This window comes from Pogoniulus pusillus, chromosome 34, assembly GCF_015220805.1.
Source record: "Pogoniulus pusillus isolate bPogPus1 chromosome 34, bPogPus1.pri, whole genome shotgun sequence".
NCBI classification, from domain to species: domain Eukaryota; kingdom Metazoa; phylum Chordata; class Aves; order Piciformes; family Lybiidae; genus Pogoniulus; species Pogoniulus pusillus.
This window is the reverse complement of record NC_087297.1, coordinates 9,667,194-9,684,647: the sequence shown is the minus strand read 5'-3', so window position 1 is coordinate 9,684,647 and position 17,454 is coordinate 9,667,194. Positions and strand designations below refer to the sequence as shown.

Sequence of the window (17,454 nt, the reverse complement as noted above, 5' to 3'; positions counted from 1 at the left end):
CCTGCCACTCAGAAATAGCAGAAACAAATGTTGGCTTTTAAAGCTCCAGCAGTTTTAGCCTTCAGCAGGCTTTTGATAAGTCATGGCTGATTTATTTGTTTGGGGGGGGTTTCTGTCTTATTCACTCATAATAATTGAATATCATTTTAAGTCTGCTGGGTGGGGTTGATAGTTAGGAAGTAAGCATAATTTAGAGTCTAAGTATCAAAGAATCCCCACCTTCCCATTGCTCTTTCCTGATTTGTTGAAGAGCTTCCTGGAAATCTGGTCCCATTAACTCCTTAGTGACCTTAAGGAGAGCGAGCAGACATCTATTTGTTCTGTCTCCATTAGGAATTGTAATTTAGTATGTTTTCCCTTCTCCTGCTGAATTTCCACTGGTATCACTAAGAGTTTTTCCTTTCACTCAGTTGCTTCACCCCCCAAATTCTTGCTTCCCATGATGTTCAAGTTTCAAGTGCTCCCTAAGATCAACAACCAGCTGCTGCTGGCTGTAGTTTTCTGTCCTGGAGGGACTAATCCCCTTTTACCATCTAAAACCTGCAAAGTAACACCAAGAGGTATTCCAGAAGGAAACAGATTAAAGATTTGGCTGCTTAGATTTTTTTTTTTTTTAAGCTCAAATCAGGCAGCCAACACATTGTCAGAAGCAGATGCAAAAACATTGATGGGTATAGGAAAATAAGAGAATAATTACTTCATCTGATAGTCACTTGACCTGATGAGATTCATTGCAGTTCCTAAAAGCAAGGCTGGAAATGGAAGAATGCTCAAAATAAGGAAAAAATATGATTGATTAAAATAATCTAAGACACAAAAGCAGTGGATTTGTCAGGAATTTGAGGGATTAAGTTGATCTGTTGTTGTTGCATTAGGAATCTAAAATTCCCTATGAAAGTAAAATAATATTCAAATGACTTTTCCTGTAGGACCAGTTACTGGAATTAGAATGGTTTACACCAGAGAAAACGGAGGAAGTGGAATTATGACCTTAGAAACTTCAAAAGTTGTTAACAATGAGGGAGGGAAGGAAAAAATCTTCTTCACAGACCCTGTGGAAAGGATGAACAAGGGTCTTGAGCTTAGATTACTCTGAGAAATGCTTAGGTAAGCAGGAAGAAAAGACTTTTACTGCACAGAGGAACATTAAACAGTGAAACGGGCTCCTACAGTCTCCAAACGAATGATATTCTAGCCAGAATCTCTTGTTGTTGTTGCTGGGCTTCTTAGGAGCTGCTGAACAGATAGCAGGGCTGCAATAAATGAATCCATTATTGCTAACAGTGAGTGGAAAAGCCCTTTCACGTCCCACAACTTCTGTGTGTCTGATTCTCCCAAAGGTTTGACATACTTCAGCCTATAGAGAGTTTTCAGCATGTTAATTTTAAAATCGAGGCTGTCTTCGCCTGGAATCAAGGGGGTTTGGTTTTCTGCTCCCACCTCCCTCACCCAGCCGATAGTATCCCTAAGCCCCAAGCAGCTTTGCAGTAAGTATGGTTGGTTCTCCCTCTAGTGGCATCTCTCGGCCGGGATTGATTTAGTGAGAAAAGCTTTTCTTCCGCTGGAAAAGCCTGATAGCCACTGGCTTGAGGGTTCTCAGGACATGATTCCTGTAACCTCATATGAGGTCTATCACTTCCCAACCAAAATTCTCTTTCTCCCCTGACTGCTGCAGGGTAATCGGACTTAGAGACTCATCTGGACTCCCAGTCGAGGCAGGCAGTGTAAAAGGGGCTGCTTTGTGGCAAGGGCTTTCATAAGCCCTGATTACAGCACACAGTAATCTCACTCTCTGACCCAGTCTTTTTACTATTAAATAAGCCATGTGTCCCAAGAGAAGATTTGGACCTAAAACTGCCTATCTCTACACCATAACCCAAAGCAACAGAAGGGATGTTTTTTTAGCTGCTGCACCCAGTAATTTTTGTTTTGCATTTCTGCAAGCATGAATTTCCCTTTCAGAGTTCAGATCCTAGGCTGAACTTCAACAGGGTTGGAGCAATGTTACGTTTTAAAGCTTGTTTGTTGTCTTTCCAAAGTGACTTGAAACTGTGACAGCCCCCATGTTGTTGGGTAGACCACTCATAGAATAAACAGTGATTACAAATGCTAAGTCAGTAAATAACGCTCAGAAGATGATACAAAAGGATCTGGATTGTGGAGTCAGAGCCTTTCTTTTTCCATAAGAAGGTTATTTCTGATTAAAGGAGTTGATAATTATAAATGATATGGTGAATGAATGCTAAATGAGAGCAGATATACTTTCTTGTGACTGATTATATTAGTCATGCAGACTATAAATTGCTGATGATTAATGTGTGCCTGTTCTGAATAAAATAGAACAGCATTTTACCAACACTTGCCATAATCTTCTAGTAGAAATGGGGAAACATCCTTCTTCATTCTCCACATGTACTTCTAGCACACTTCAAATACTTGAGCTTTAAAGCATTCCTAGCTGATCCACAATGATACTATGTCTTTGAATAACTGTGGTGAAATATGCTGCCTAATTAGGCTGAATTAGCAGTACCTGTATTGTGCCAACACTAGGAATCTGTATCTCAACACATGGCAGTTTCCTAAGTGTTCCTTTGTGATTTGTTTGCATTCTAAATTGATCAGGGTGATGGTGATGCACAGGTGTGACAAACTGCCAGCACTGCTTGTAGGCTTTTCATTGGTGAATTTAGCAGTGGAAAATGCTTGATTCATGATAAGGGATGGAAGATGCAGGGATTTACTATGTTCTATGTTTGTTTATTAGCTGTGATTTCACACCTTCCAATTTTTGCACCTGTTGTCTAAAATTACATTTTCAGCAATCTCAGGGAAGTCAGATATCAACTTCCAGATTTCATGATTGCAGGGTTAGGTCCTAAAGTATAGAATCAAGCAGGTTGGAAGAGATCTCTGAGCTCATCCAGTCCAACATAGTACCCAGCCCATGCCAATCAACCAGACCATGACACTAAGTGCCCCATCCAGGCTTTTCTTGAACACCTCCAGGGACAGCAACTCCACCACCTCCCTGGGCAGCCCATTCCAATGCCAATCACTCTCTCTGCCAACAACTTCCTCCTAACATCCAGCCTAGACCTCCCTTGGCACAGCTTGAGACTGTGTCCCCTCCTTCTGTTGCTGGTTGCCTGGCAGAAGAGACCAATCCCACCTGGCTACAGCCTCTCTTCAGGTAGTTGTAGACAGCAATGAGCTCTGCCCTGAGCCTCCTCTGCTGCAGGCTGCACACCCCCAGCTCCCTCAGCCTCTCCTCACAGGGCTGTGCTCCAGGCCTCTCATCAGCTTCCTTGCCTTTCTCTGGAAATGTTCCATTTTCAAATGGTGAACAATAGAAACACTGCAACTGTCTTTTATTCCTTCATTTCTTAACTATAGAGTTCAGGAGATGGAAATTCTGCTACACTTATTTGTCTAAATTTTTTATGTCTAGCCTATAGTCCATGTACATGTGGTCTGTAGCGGCAGAGAAAGCTTTTATTTCCAGGGTTAAAATGAATATTATGATAGAACTAATCAAGCATAAATGTAATTGAAATGTATATTGTAAGCCAATTCCAGTAACTTAATTCAGATACACCACTGCACAACTTGGAGTCCCTGAGGCACTCTTTCTGTGACCCTCAGGTCATTCTGATGAAGGTAAAGGAGTTTTCAGTGCAGTTTAGAGCCACTGGAAGCTTTTTTTTCATATCTTAATCCTGGTGGTTCTCATCCATTAACTGGCCTCGGCCTGGCTGTTGCGGTAGAGAAGACTTTGAGTACAGAACTTGTGCCACAGCCTTGGCCGAAAGCTTCACCACAGCCTTGGATGAAGGACACACTTTTACCCCCAGCTTTTAAAAAGGTATGTTGTCCAAGTCAGATCAAGTGCTTATATATGTATTTAGACTTTATTTGCAACAACTAAATGCAGTCACAGATATTTGTAGCTTTGCAGAGCTATGCAGGTCAACAAATAGGAAAAAAAAAACAAACTGTGTTTAGTTTGGTTGCACTAAGCAAAGCCTCTTTCTTTTTCTTTTTAACCCACTCATCCATCTTTTTGTTATTGGGTGTCTATTTGGTATTCCTTCATGATGGAGATGCTGTTTGTGGCTCTTCAATAGCAGCTGGTTATGCAAAGCAAGCAAAAAGCTGAGCTGTCAGGTTTTGCATGCAGGCAAAAGACAAAACATTTTCATGAACAGGAAACCTGTGCTCTCAGAGGGGAATGACCTGTGGGGCAGACATTAACTCTTCTTATTACACTGTCTGCAAGGCATGTGTTCTACTGTAGAATGTTGATAATCCTTGGTTTAGTGCAGTTACCAGTTGAAAAAGGAATAATTGGCCTCACTAATAAAGTTAAAATCCAACCAACCAGTGGGCAATAAAACCCCTTGCAGCTGGAAGGTCTAAAACTTTGGTGAAAAGGAAACAAATTGGCTATGGTAGCCAGTCTTTCACTATGTCTCAAAAGTAAGGAACTACCAAATTTGACTCAGTTTGTTGGAAAAAAAAGGTTCATTTAACTTAAAATAACAATTTATACAATAAAATTCTCCTGCCTGACTTAACTTTTGACCCAGAGATATTTCTCTGTGTTGAACTCTATGTACTTGTTCTCTGGTTGACTTGTAAGTGCTGTAGAAGCACACCAATGCTTAAAGCAGGAAACAAAGACAGCCAAGGCAGAATTAATGGACTGTTTATGAATGGTTCAATATTTAGCAGCTTTTGGGGTGTGAGTTCATTTCCTTTAGTGCTTAAAGAGATTGGACCATAAGTGAGGAGGTTTAAAAAGCAGCCAATTTTGGTCTGTCCTTTGTATGTCTCTGTACACAGCGTATGAACTATCCTAGGACGGTGTGCTGTCAACTTGTGTGTTGAAGTTTAAGATGATTTAACAAGATTCATGTCAATTACCCAGAGGAATATTTAATTGCAAGATTTATGCTCACTCTTAACATTTCATGGCCAGGATTTTCCTATGGAAGAGAAACAGCAGTCAGACCTTTCTCACGTGTGGTTATCTTGCCATAGAAAGAAAGTCCAGTCATCAATGTACTCACTTGGAAGGTGGCATTGCAAATCTTCTCAGCCTGAACAGGCAATTGAAGCTTAATCTTACCAAGAGCCCAATGTGCTGTTAAGCTACTTCTAAGTGGTTCAAGATAAAAGCAGAATAAGAAAGTGCTACTGCTTTTTGTAGTTGTTTGACAGAGCAGGATTACTTCTTGACGTTCCATGATTCTTCCACTGCTGCAAGAGAAACCACCCCTTGCCACCTGTATGCTTACTTCAAGTGCTTGGAGTAAGTACCTCATATTTTCATGAGGCTCATAAAAATGAATGATAATGTTTTAGGGAATGTTAGAGTGAAAAAAAAATAGCCTCCACTCAATATTACTCTAATTCTCTTTCATTGCTTTTCATGTAAGATATTTTCTATAGTCATTCCAGTTTTTTCCTTTACATAGTACTGTTTATACTGGCTGTGAGATCTGCTCTGTTCACATAGACAGCCATAAATAACTTCCTTTAGATATAAACTGTAGATTTAATTTCATTTACTGTGGATGCCATTAAGAAGTAGCTTGCATTCAGTAAGCCTAAATCAATAATAATATTTTATGAAGAATAACTTTCCTGAGAGCTGTGAGCAGCCTTCACTTTTGTATAGCCCCAAAGTGAATTTCATTCCAATAAAAATAGCCTTCACTTCCTTTCTGAAAAACCTCTTTGCCTTATCCAGAATGTAAATATCTAAGGTAAATTTGGGCAGGGGAACCTCTCCTTTTAAGAGAGGTCCTTATTTTTATTTGGAAATTTGCCCTATCCAAAATGTGGAAGGTTGTTCAGTTTTTTCTACACCATCAGTTTGGAAACTTGGTAACACCTGCATATGGAAGAGGTTGTAGGAGCTACTAATAGCAGCTCTGCAATTAACTTGCAGATGCTAACAAGTGCCAGGCAGGTGCAGAATGAAATATCTAATACACGATGTGCTATGTCCTATGTGTTAGATAACAGCACAACAACAAAGGTAGGTGAAAACAACCCCACTTTTGAGGAACCTCAGAGGATTTGGTGGTTAAATTAAACTAAGGAATTCTGTGTGATATTTCACTGAGGGGAACAGTAGAAAATTGCAGCCTAGTGATGAATTTGTCTTAGAGAAGAGAATCTGCACTTAGAGTAACCTCTGATAAGCATATGCTGTAAATAAGAAAAGACCAGACCAGAAGTGCAAAAAGTTGCACTAACTCACCAGCCAGGTGAAACATTTTTCAGTGCAGAGTGGCATATAGGTTCCATTAAATTTGTATTGAGAAAGTTGCATTTCTTTCAGAAGCCAGTGGAATAAAGTAATAGGAAGGGTATCTGTTCTTCTGTCTGAGAATAGCTGAACCTGCAACCCTAACTGAAGTTAGATTACATAGCTGTGAGGGGGAAAGGGTGGAAAACCATTTATTTAAGGTCTCATTTTTCTGTCTCTTTGATGTACTTTCAGGGAAATAGGTGGTGGAGTTTCATGCTCCTCCTGGGCTGCAGAGAGAGTTAATACCCTCTCAATTTTAAGTTAGTGATAGAAGCACCAGCCACTGAGAAGAATGGAGGTTATATTCGACAAATGCATCCTTAAAAAAGATGTAGAGATACTACTTTCATCTACACATTTAACTAAACTGAGATCACAACAAGTCTGTTGTGGTGCTGCTGTCAAATAGGCAAGCAAAAGGATGAACCCTTCTCCTCCTTCGTAAAGTACCAATAACTAGAGCCTGTGAAGAGGGTTGCAAGTTAATTTTAGCCACAAGAAATAAAATGCTTTATCTTCTCTAGTAAAATTTCTTTTTAATTTAATACTTTGAATGAGCTAAATTGAATTTTTAATGTGCAATTAATTTGTCTAGTTAGTATTTTGGAGGGCTAGGCAAATGAAGGTTCAAAAAATCTCATTGGTTATTTGACCTTTCCATTACTCCATTTTCATGGAGCATTGCCACCTCTCTCAAAGAGGAAATAATGTGCCTGTATGACAGGGAAGTACTTCTACATGGTTGGTTCTACCTAGATGTTTTGTGGTCCTTGAATTAGAAAAGATGAAAATACTTGATTCAGCCTACCTCTGACCTTTATTCTCCTTTCCTCACTTTTAGCTTTCTCATGACCACGTTTTTACTTTGCTATATTACTCCTTTTGTTGGGTCTCACTTTGCTGATTTTGCACTCTTGCAGCTGCATGGTTGTTTCTGTTCATGTGTTTCTGCACTTTATGTAGCTGTTTACTTTTAGGTGTTCCTTCAGGAACTTCTATTTAATGCAGACTTTCACTTAAAGTTCACCCTCTATTTTTAAGTGACTTCTAGCACCTTGCTTATGTGGTTATTGTTATATTGTGCTCATCGTACACTGAAACCTCTTACTGTTGTTTCTACTTATGACTTCAGGACAGTCCTCATTGTGTGAGACATAGAATAAACACAGTGAGAAGATGAAGTACTAATGTCCAAAGTGTACATCAGCAGACAACTGGCAACTTTGATTTGTGAAGTTTGGAAGTGTTGCTATCAGACTAGTACCCTCCTGCCAATATGAAGTGCCTGTTTGTTCTGTCAGATATTCCCAGTAGTGTTACTCAGAAGGATGAGTTCCACACCACCCCCCCTGATTATTTCCACTGAGTGGTGTGTCAGGGGTCATTCAGCCAGCACTATACCAGGACTTTAATCATGCTGCACAAGATGATTTATGAACAAGCTTTGTGGAAGCAAATGCTGAGCAAATAATTGCTATTAATGCAAAACTCTTCATGCAAATGTTCTAGAAAGCAGATGGATGCTTTGGCTGTCATGTGAAGGAGTGTTATCTAACTCCTGATTGCCATCAATGTTAGTGCATTTCAAATCAGGTTTCCAAACTTCCCAAGTGTATGGCTCTCAGTGAGTTTGTTACACATTAGCTCATTCTAGTCCTGGCGTCCAGACTTCCAAAATGTTCCTTTCATTACCTTGTAGGTTCATCTTCTGTTTGAAAACTGGGAGGTTTGAGAAGTTTTCTCTTAGTTTCCTTCAAGGGTGTGCATTTGATAGAATTGTCTGAGGAACAATCACATTGCACAACTTTGGTCTCTGCATCTTTAACTAGCACCTGCTTACTGCAGACATTCTTTTAATACTGTTCTGCAATTAGGAAGAGGAGATTAGAAGGTTGAAGGCCTTTGATAAGGTTGAAGGCTGGGGAGGGACTATTGACAAGGTCTTGTAATGACAGGACAAGGGGTAAGGGGTTTAAACTGGAAGAGGGAAGGTTTAAACTAGATGTTAGGAAGAAATTCTTTCCAGTGAGGGTGGTGGGACACTGGCACAGCTTGCCCAGGGAGGTTGTGGAGCAGAGAATCACCGAATGTGACCAAAGATCACATTCGATGATTCTCTGCTCCACAACCTCCCTGAAGGTGTTCAAGGTCAGGTTGTGGCTGCTCCTTTTAACAGCTGCATTGATCAACCTATTTGCAGGGCTGGAAGACTACAAGTAAACAATGAAGATTGCAAGGAGGAAGTAAATGCAAAGTAACCTGTACACAGTAATCTGTGTACATTGGAGTGGAAGTTTTGAATATGAAAAAAGGAGAAGCTAGTGCTGAGGATGAAGTTGGTCACACGAGTTCAAAGTTTGTGGAAACTTTTCTCTCTGTGTGTGGGTCAGATTTTAAGATCAGAGTTCTTCAAGTTTGTCATTACCAACCTCCCTTCTGCATAATATCAGCAAGCCCATGGAGCTGGTTTTCTAACTTCTAACAAGTAAGACTTTTTGAAAAGAAGTGGTTTATTTTTAAAGCAAGAGAAATGTAGTGTGAAGTGGTGTTACTATGGGTGGTTAAGAGAAGGTGGTGGTAGCAAGGGGGAAATGTTAAAGAAAGAATAGTTCATGTGAAACAGCAATTGGAGTAGTTTATAATTAAGTAACAAACTCTAACTCAGTCTTCTGGTGTTGTAGGCAGTTCTAACTCAAAGGTGTTATGTAGATCCAGATAGGAAATATGGGATCTGTTTTTTCTTAGATAATAAAAGGTGAACACATGACCTGTGGTGCTGGAGTGGTAACTTCCTCCTTGGGTATCAGTGAAGGAAAGAGCTGCACTTGTTTTAATTTTTAAGTTTGATGTGTAAGAGCAAAAACCTTCCTCTTGGAATGGAGGTAGCGCTTCAGACAGTGTGAGCAGAAAGAAAAGAGAAGCATTTTCAAATGTGAAATGAATCATGTCTGCGGAGTTGCTGCTGTCACTATACTGCAGACCCACAAGAAAATTTGTGCACAGCTGAAGAGGATGAATTTTGCCTCTAATAGTTTGTTAAATAAAACATCTTTTCCACACTCAAAGTGCAAGTTTTATTTGTGGATATCTTCAGAAGAGTACCCAGAATGTCTCTCAATCCATCCTTTAGTCAGGTCCTTCATGATAAAGAGTATTTGTAGACTGCTATCAATCAGCTTTCAGTAGAATTATTAATATTTTCTTTTTAACATATAGTAACAGATGAATAAATGATTTGGTATTTCTCTATAGCTGAAATATTTGTTTCAATTTTCTGTCAATTAAGTGCTTGGATGCCACATGTTTCTCAAAGTTGTGCTTGAGATAGCCTGGTTTGGTCAAGAATAAGAGCACCTCTAACCTCACCCTTAATTTGTGACATCTTTTATTTGTGCTGGAATAAGCCAAGTTGTAGATATTTGCCTGACTTAAACATCAAGCTCCAGCTGACTAGCAGCTTAGAGCTTTTACCTAAACAGGGAGCTATAAGACCATTTTTTTTTTCATATGTTGTTGGTTGGGTTTTTTTGTTGTTTCTGGGATTAAAATATGCTTCGAGGACCTGCTGGGGGGAATAGCTTATCCTGCAGGTTCATCAGTTCTCTGAGTAGGTTTAGCAGAGGCAGAGAAGCAGTACAGATTTTCTTGAATAAAGCAAATAAGCAAATAAATACTTCTATATTTCCACTCCAAGACTTCTGTGCCTGTTCTTCCTTCATGACAACTTGGGTGATCAGGACAGGAAGAAATAAAGCAGAGTTGCATGAACTGTAGACCTCTGTAGCTTATCTTGGCAGAATATAAATAGTCTTGTGAATAGAACCAAGTTTTCTGCATGCCATGAGCTGAATTTGGCAAAGTTGTTTTTTTCTTCTAAGGTTTTCCAGGATCTAGAGTCAGTTCTTGTTCACTTAGTTGTAAGTTCTGTCTGAGAACAGAAGAGGTGTTGGTTTCTTTTCAGTGTTCTACTATGAGTAGCTGTAATTGCATTCTTAGTGCATTTTCCAGACAGTAACATCACTAATCTTAGGCATGCAATTAGCCTATCATTATTTCTTGCTCAGAAAATATCATGAGGTCTAAGCAAAAGCTTGTTCTGAATATTTCCTTAAACCTTGATTTTAATGTATCCCATGTATGTTTATAGATGATGCTGTATGTGTTTATATATAATACATCATTCTAACATGAGCTATCTATAATAATTTTGAGATGGAAATTTACTCTTCTTTAGCTAGCTGAAAGCCTGTGTATGTGAGGAGAGATACATGTCCATGTTTGTATGTGCTTTTGGCTCTGAACCAAGCCTTTCATCACAAATCTGTTGTTGAAGGTGACATAAATTGTAAACTATACCATAAAGGCAACATTCTTTGGGGACTCAATTCAAGAGAGATGTTGAGATACTGGAACGTGTCTAGAGAAGGGCAATGAAGCTGGTGAGGGGCCTGGAACACAAACCCTGTGAGGAGAGGCTGAGGGAGCTGGGGGGTGTGCAGCCTGGAGAAGAGGAGCAGGCTCAGGGCAGACCTCATTGCTGTCTACAGCTACCTGAAGGGAGTCTGTAGACAGGTGGGGGATGGTCTCTTCTGCCAGACAACCAGCAACAGAACAAGGGGACACAGTCTCAAGTTGTGCCAGGGGAGGTCTAGGCTGGATGTTAGGAGGAAGTTGTTGGCAGAGAGAGTGATTGGCATTGGAATGGTCTGCCCAGGGAGGTGGTGGAGTTGCTGTCACTGGAGGTGTTCAATAAAAGCCTGGATGAGGCACTTAGTGCCATGGTCTAGTTGATTGGCTAGGACTGGGTGATAGGTTGGACTGGATGAGGTCAGAGGTCTCTTCCAACCTGTTTAATTCTGTAGTTGAGCATTGCTTTTAAGGAAAATCTGCCATCTCACCCATGTTTTCAGATGGTCTGGCTGTGTGCTTTCAAAAGTTGTTTGCACACACACAGTGTGCAGCACATGACATAGTGAGCTCAACACTGACAGGTCTTATGTGCCTGCTGCCTTCAAAGGACATGCTTATGTGTAATAAGAGTATAACACAGGAGAGCTCATCTGTCAGGAAAACTACTTAAAAATCACTAAGTTTACTTTAAGAAATAGAGCTTGGCCTGAAAATTAGTGATGTCATGTAGAAATGCTTGTAGGGTTTCTGCTGTGGGCCCAGATTTTACTATTCAGATAAGTGGAGTAGCTCTATCTGTGTGAGTAATTTGTGATTTTTCCCATTACAATAGAAGTCCACAAATGCAGGAGAAAAAAGAAAACTGAGGTCTCTTCCAGCCTAGTTGATTCTACGGTTCTGCAAACTATCCATTAGTGCCCAAGGACCTATTGTAGTGCAGTCACTTGTGTTTGTATGTGTCTCTCTGTGCAGATATGCCAAAGAAATTATCCTACATACTTCTGAAAGCACTGAAAACAACATGCTCTACTCTGTTTTCCTTATTTCTTAACACCATAAGCACCTTTATTACCTGCCCCCATTAATGCAAAAGGTCTTCATGGTGTCTCAGCTTCAGAGAAGTTTATCATAAAGGAAGAAATTAATAACTGCTGCTGTGAAGCTCAGAAATCATTGCCTGCTCCTTTGAGAGTGAAATTTTAAGTGGCCAAACTTGGCAGCAGCTGTTGTGTTACAAGATGTCATTTGTCTTGAGTTGTCATTGGAGTCGATAAAAAAGATGTTAATTCCCTGCCTCAGCTATTATTCTCAGGTTCAGCCTAACCCCTTTCATCAAAGTCTGCCTCTATTAGTCTCACCACCAGCAGCTTGTTTACTGGGAGTCGTTAGTAAGTCTGCAGTCACTGTCACAGCCTGTTAGCTCAAAATCACACTGACTCAGAGCTGCTGTGCTAGCAGGGTGAGCAACAGATAGAGATGGTGACAATTTTGAAATGGAAGAGAATAGATTTATTAATATCTATTAATTAACTGGATCATTGTGTTCACTAATACAGAGATAAGATTTCTCTTCCCTCTTTGCCTCCAAAGGGCACTCAAACCCTGCACTTTGGTTTTACTACTGACAGTGTGAATCTGAGGGCTTTTGCTGTCCTGTTGTGGTGTGTGGGAGGACATGAATTCAGCACTTACTGGTCCTGATTATCTGATTTCTAAAGCATTTGAAGTATCAGCTGGCTTTCATTAGTATATCAGTAACAGATAATCTGCTCTAGATTCCCCCTCCTTCCCCCCTCCCTATTCTTTCTGGCTTGCTTTTGTTCTTTAGATCTGTTTTGGTTTTGCTATTCTTTTTGGGGCTGCAGGGGCATAGGCTGGAGAGTTTTGCTGTGTGTTCTGAATGGTAAATACATACTGAGTGAAGAGACAGTCTTCTGGTAAGAAGTTAAAACAGATGTCTACAGTCAAGGTGAAACTCAGGTTCTATGTTTGTTCTTGAAGGGAATATAATTCTTGCTATCTTCAGATCCCAAGACAAGACTCTGCAACGGAGAAACAAGACAGAAGGTAACCAAGAATCCTGAAATTTCTGAACTAAGGCTACTCAAGGTCTAACATCTTGCCCTGACCACAGAAATAGAGAATAATGCTACAGTATTTCCTGTTTTAGTCTCTTGACTCAGTCTGCTATCATCCATGCCAGACTGCCAGGTCCTCTTTTAACTAAATGTGTTTATATACACACGTGAGCTGCTGAATCATGTCTGAATCACTTAGTATATGGAGATAATCCATCAATTCTGTTCAGGTTCTTCTCTTCATATGAGAAGATATCATAGGAAAATCATCTTCTTGTGGTTTAAAACAAATTGGGAACTAAGTAGGTTCTGATAAACTGAAGTTAAGTGGGAATCAATGGACTGCTTCTGGATCAATGCCATCAGTACAACAGTTATGCCTCACTCCATACTTGCTGAATATTAATGAATACTCACAAGGTTATAGATACACTTCCAAAAGTAATGCCAAAATTTTTCATCTTACTACATTTCTCCTCCTCCTAGAGACATTTCCTACTTAATGTTACCAGGGTTCAAGCAAGCACCCTCTCAGGCAGCTATGTTTTGTGTATTTCCCTTTGGCTAGCCATTTGCATGCATCTTTCACAGTTGCATCTCTGCTGTGTCTTCTACTGTCACACAGGCTCTGTTAGCAAGGAATAGCTGTGCAAATCCACCTCAAAAGGGGAAGAAATCTTTCAGTACAGTGAGATTTACTGTAGTAAATCTTGGTGGCTGACTTTCTTATAAATATGATAGCAGTACTGCAATGTATGGGTTGGTGAGAGTGCCTAAGAAGCTATATGTGTTTTTCATAGGTCACTAAAGATCTGTGTTTCAATAATAATTAGATTAATCAAACTTCTGAGTAAAGTTTTACTCCTATTTTTTTGTTTCCTTTAGATGTTTACTTAATACCAAATTTTAAAATAACATTTAACAGAACAAGGGGACACAGTCTCGAGTTGTGCTGGGGGGAAGTATAGGCTGGATGTTAGGAGGAAGTTGTTGGCAGAGAGAGTGATTGGCATTGGAATGGGCTGCCCAGGGAGGTGGTGGAGTTGCTGTGCCTGGAGGTGTTCAAGCAAAGCCTGGATGGGGCACTTAGTGCCATGATCTAGTTGACTGGATAGGGCTGGGGGATAGATCGGACTGGATGATCTTGGAGGTCTCTACCAACTTGGTTGATTCTATGATTCTATTCTATGATTTCAGGAACTTTTTCTAACTGGATTAGTCCAGAAGTTGTAATGTCTGCAAACACAGGAATCTACTATTTGTGGCCATGTGATATTTTCTGGGCACAGCTCAGTAGTGATGCATTTAGATACTGAGAGAAAAGGTCTATGCATGGACACATGGAAGCCTACTGCAGATGTGTTATGATGTTGACTGCTGCTTGTTTCTAAAGTGAGAGAGTGTCTGATGTGTTGACCTTGGCTCTCAGATGCCCACACAGCCGTTCTCTCAATCCCTTCTCCTTAACAGGACTGAGGACAGAGAGGTAAACAATATGAAAAAGTTTTTGGGATGAGATAAAGGAAGGAAAACCCATTATCTCTTACTATCATGGGCAAACAGGCACAACATGGGGGAAAATAACTTCATTCATCAGTTTGGGTGGAAAATGAGCATGACAAATGTTTTGTTCTGTTTTGTGTTTTCCTCAGACACAGCGTTTGAAAAGACACTTTAGGAAGAGGCCCTGGGAAGCTTTCTTCAAGCTGAGTGGAAGAGAAATGAAGGAAATGGCAGCTACAGCAGAAGCCTGGAACCCTCGGTCTAAAATACAGGTGCAGTTAGGCAAGAACTAGCTATGTAAAAGCTGCAATAAACCTGCTAGCACAGCCTTCAAAGCTGCTTTTCTCAGCATTCAGTATGCTTCTACTTTGCTAATCTGTTTCCTGTCTTCAACTGAGCACATACTGGATGGCTTCTTGGCAGTAATTTGATATTCAGTCCCACTTACACTGATGGTGCAGTAAGGAAACCTTATGGGTCATCAACTCCTCTTAACATATTTCTGTTAAGACAAAACATCTTTTTAGCTCTCTGAACAACTCAGTTTCAGCTTTCAGTAACTGTTGGTCTGTTTGAAACGCATTGCCGTGATACTGCAAAGAGCTCAGAAATCTGCAAGGACTTCTTCCAAGAGGTCAATTTATTTAACTGTTAGCAAATGCATTGCAAGGGAGGGAAACTTATGTTAAGGACCTTTGAGAACAAGCCAAGTAACTCCAGAGTTTATGTCCATTTTAAAAGAAATTCAGATCTCTTGCATTTGACCAATAAAATGAAGGTGAGTTTCTGTATTGAATAACAGACAAGGGAAAAACTGATTTTTGTTATGTGTTCAAACATAAAATTATTGAACAGTGTTAGCTGTAGACTAATTTTTAAAGCAAGTATAATTTTCTTGAACAGGAGAACACAAACTAACTTTAAGGGAATACAAACTAATTTTAAGGTTATTAAATACTGTGTGAACTGCTGCATTTTTTTTCTGATTAACTCACATTAGCAGTGCTTGTCTGACTTTGTTTTTTCTGCTTTTAAGCTGCATTTTTTTTCTTGCCTATCCTGTTCTTTCATCAATTTAGGTTGCTATAAATTACACAGATATGAGTTTCAACAGTTGCTGGAACAAATGAGTGCTCTAGTTCACCCTTGCACAGTATCAGTGCTGAGTTGACAGCAATACATGAATTTAAACAATTAACAAAGCTGTCTAATACACCAGTGCTTATCTTGGTTTATTTCACTATCAGTACTGGTTTGTAAATGCTTCATGATATGCAGTTTGTGAAGGATTTAATAAAGCCAAGATATACTGCAGTGCTGGAGAAAAAATAATGCTAGTTTTCATTTGACTGGCAGCTCAGAGTAGTCCAGCTACAAATCACACTGAGAAATTAATTTCAAGGCACTGCCTTGATGCAAATCAGAAACTAGGGACGTGCACATTCTGAGAGGATGTTCCTTATTTGTGGTAATTGTAAGCTGTTCTGTTAAATATGTGCACAAATGAATGACTAATTGTGAAAAGTGATACCTAGATTAATGCACAACAGCATCACCCACCTAACTGAATGTCTTTTCTCTCACAGTTAAAAAAGCATTCCCTGTTATCATGGCAGTTGAAAATATTATCCCTTATGGTTAAAATTAAGCAGTGGTCCCATAACTAATCTAGCTTATATAATGACAAGATCAGTTTAGTGGAAGCTAACTCGTATTTTCCACCCCAAAATTCCTAGGACAAGCTCTTCTCAGAAAAGCTCAGGAGCTCATCTTGGGTGTTATTTCCTTGGAATGTTACTTGGACTTCTCTTGTGTATTTCCTTCTGTGTACCTCAGTGAAAACCTAACACCCCTGAATTTTAATTCTGTTTCCCATAATTTGCTGCTGCTGAGTAGGAAGTACTTTATGCCAGCCTCCTCAGTTCCAGAGCTGCTTCTGTGCTCCTGAGAGAGCAAAGGGATCAGACACCTCTCCTGGCAGAAGTCACTTCAGGATGTTAAAGTTCTCTTCAGCGCTTAGAGGCGAAATCGTGTGCCTGTGTCTCCCTCTTGTGGCAGGAAAGTGTTTTGACCACAAGTTGTGCATAGAACTTTTGGAGAAGGGCACAGCCTGCCCTGGTTTCAGATTTGCCTTTTGCTATTAGTTTTCTAATGCTCAGTTTGTGTGTTGTTTTCATTGAACCGGTAAGGATTCCCCTAAGGGTGGACTGGCAGCTTCAAGTTAAAAATTTGGGGTGGAATTCATCTCCCTAGATTTGTACTGCATTGTTCCTCAAAGAAACTTGGTGTTTATAGGGGTAACTTTGAACTCTTTGTTTTCTTGTGTTGTGTTCGGCCCCACTTTTAACATGCAATTTGTATAAACACCTCCAATTTTTCACAGAGAGAAGGGTTTGAGTTCTGTCACGCTTTACAAACCCTGTCATCCTGTTTTGGACCGAGATGGTTTGTATGCAGATTAATGTCATTGCAGTGTTCTTCACAGGCCTTCTGTTTCAAAGGTTGCTGTACCAAACAGCACATCAGGTGTCTTTGCTTTGCACTTGCACCACAGGTGTGTTAAAGCTTCAAAAACTCTCAGATAGCTAAGAAAGGCTTGTGAAAATTTAATTTTCCTTTGGGCTGAAACAGTTTGGTTTGGTGTTAATTTTAGCTTCGGGGTTTGAAGTCCTGAAGACCCAGTTGCTTATGACACAAGTGGCTAATAAAATCACTGCTACGCATCTGAATACAAATACAATCAACAGGTCTACTGATACTGTTTGCTGGGCAAGTTTATTCAACAATCCACTTTTGTCTGACAGAAACTATAACTGCAGACACACCAGACAAAATTTCAGCCTGACTCTAACATTGTTAACATTTACAAATGTTTGGACTTGTAGTTAGAATGCATTGATCCAGAATACCAGGCGTGCAAGAAGCGATAGCACCATTAAGGTGTTGCTTTTTCTGCTGTTACCTTGAGAGCTAGAGCTCTGGCTGTCCAGCTGTGCCTGCAAGGTTCAATCTGCACAAAACTGGTACCAGCCTCCACTGGGTGGCAGCCCAAGCTCCCCTCATCTCAAAAGTAATGCATTTAGCTGAAAGCAACAGCATCATCTCATCTTCATCCTTCACAAAACTCAGGAGAGTGTTCTG

The 17,454-nt window shown here is 40.0% G+C and overlaps 1 protein-coding gene across 7 annotated transcripts in view; it reads left to right on the top strand.

Moving 5' to 3' along the window:
- The window catches only part of ST18 (ST18 C2H2C-type zinc finger transcription factor), a 215,821-nt gene that overhangs the window by 24,990 nt on the left and 173,377 nt on the right, over window positions 1–17,454 (top strand). The window contains exons 1-4 of one of the 7 annotated variants that reach the window (XM_064170761.1): window positions 3,782–3,865; window positions 5,213–5,314; window positions 8,523–8,807; window positions 14,463–14,585. In XM_064170761.1, coding sequence (XP_064026831.1) covers window positions 14,532–14,585 — 54 coding nt within the window. In that variant the 5' untranslated portion in view covers window positions 3,782–3,865; window positions 5,213–5,314; window positions 8,523–8,807; window positions 14,463–14,531. Of the gene's footprint in view, window positions 1–3,764; window positions 3,866–5,212; window positions 5,315–8,522; window positions 8,808–12,733; window positions 12,800–14,462; window positions 14,586–17,454 lie in introns of those variants that run through there. The other 6 variants (XM_064170760.1, XM_064170757.1, XM_064170762.1 and 3 more) reach the window with 6 other exon arrangements.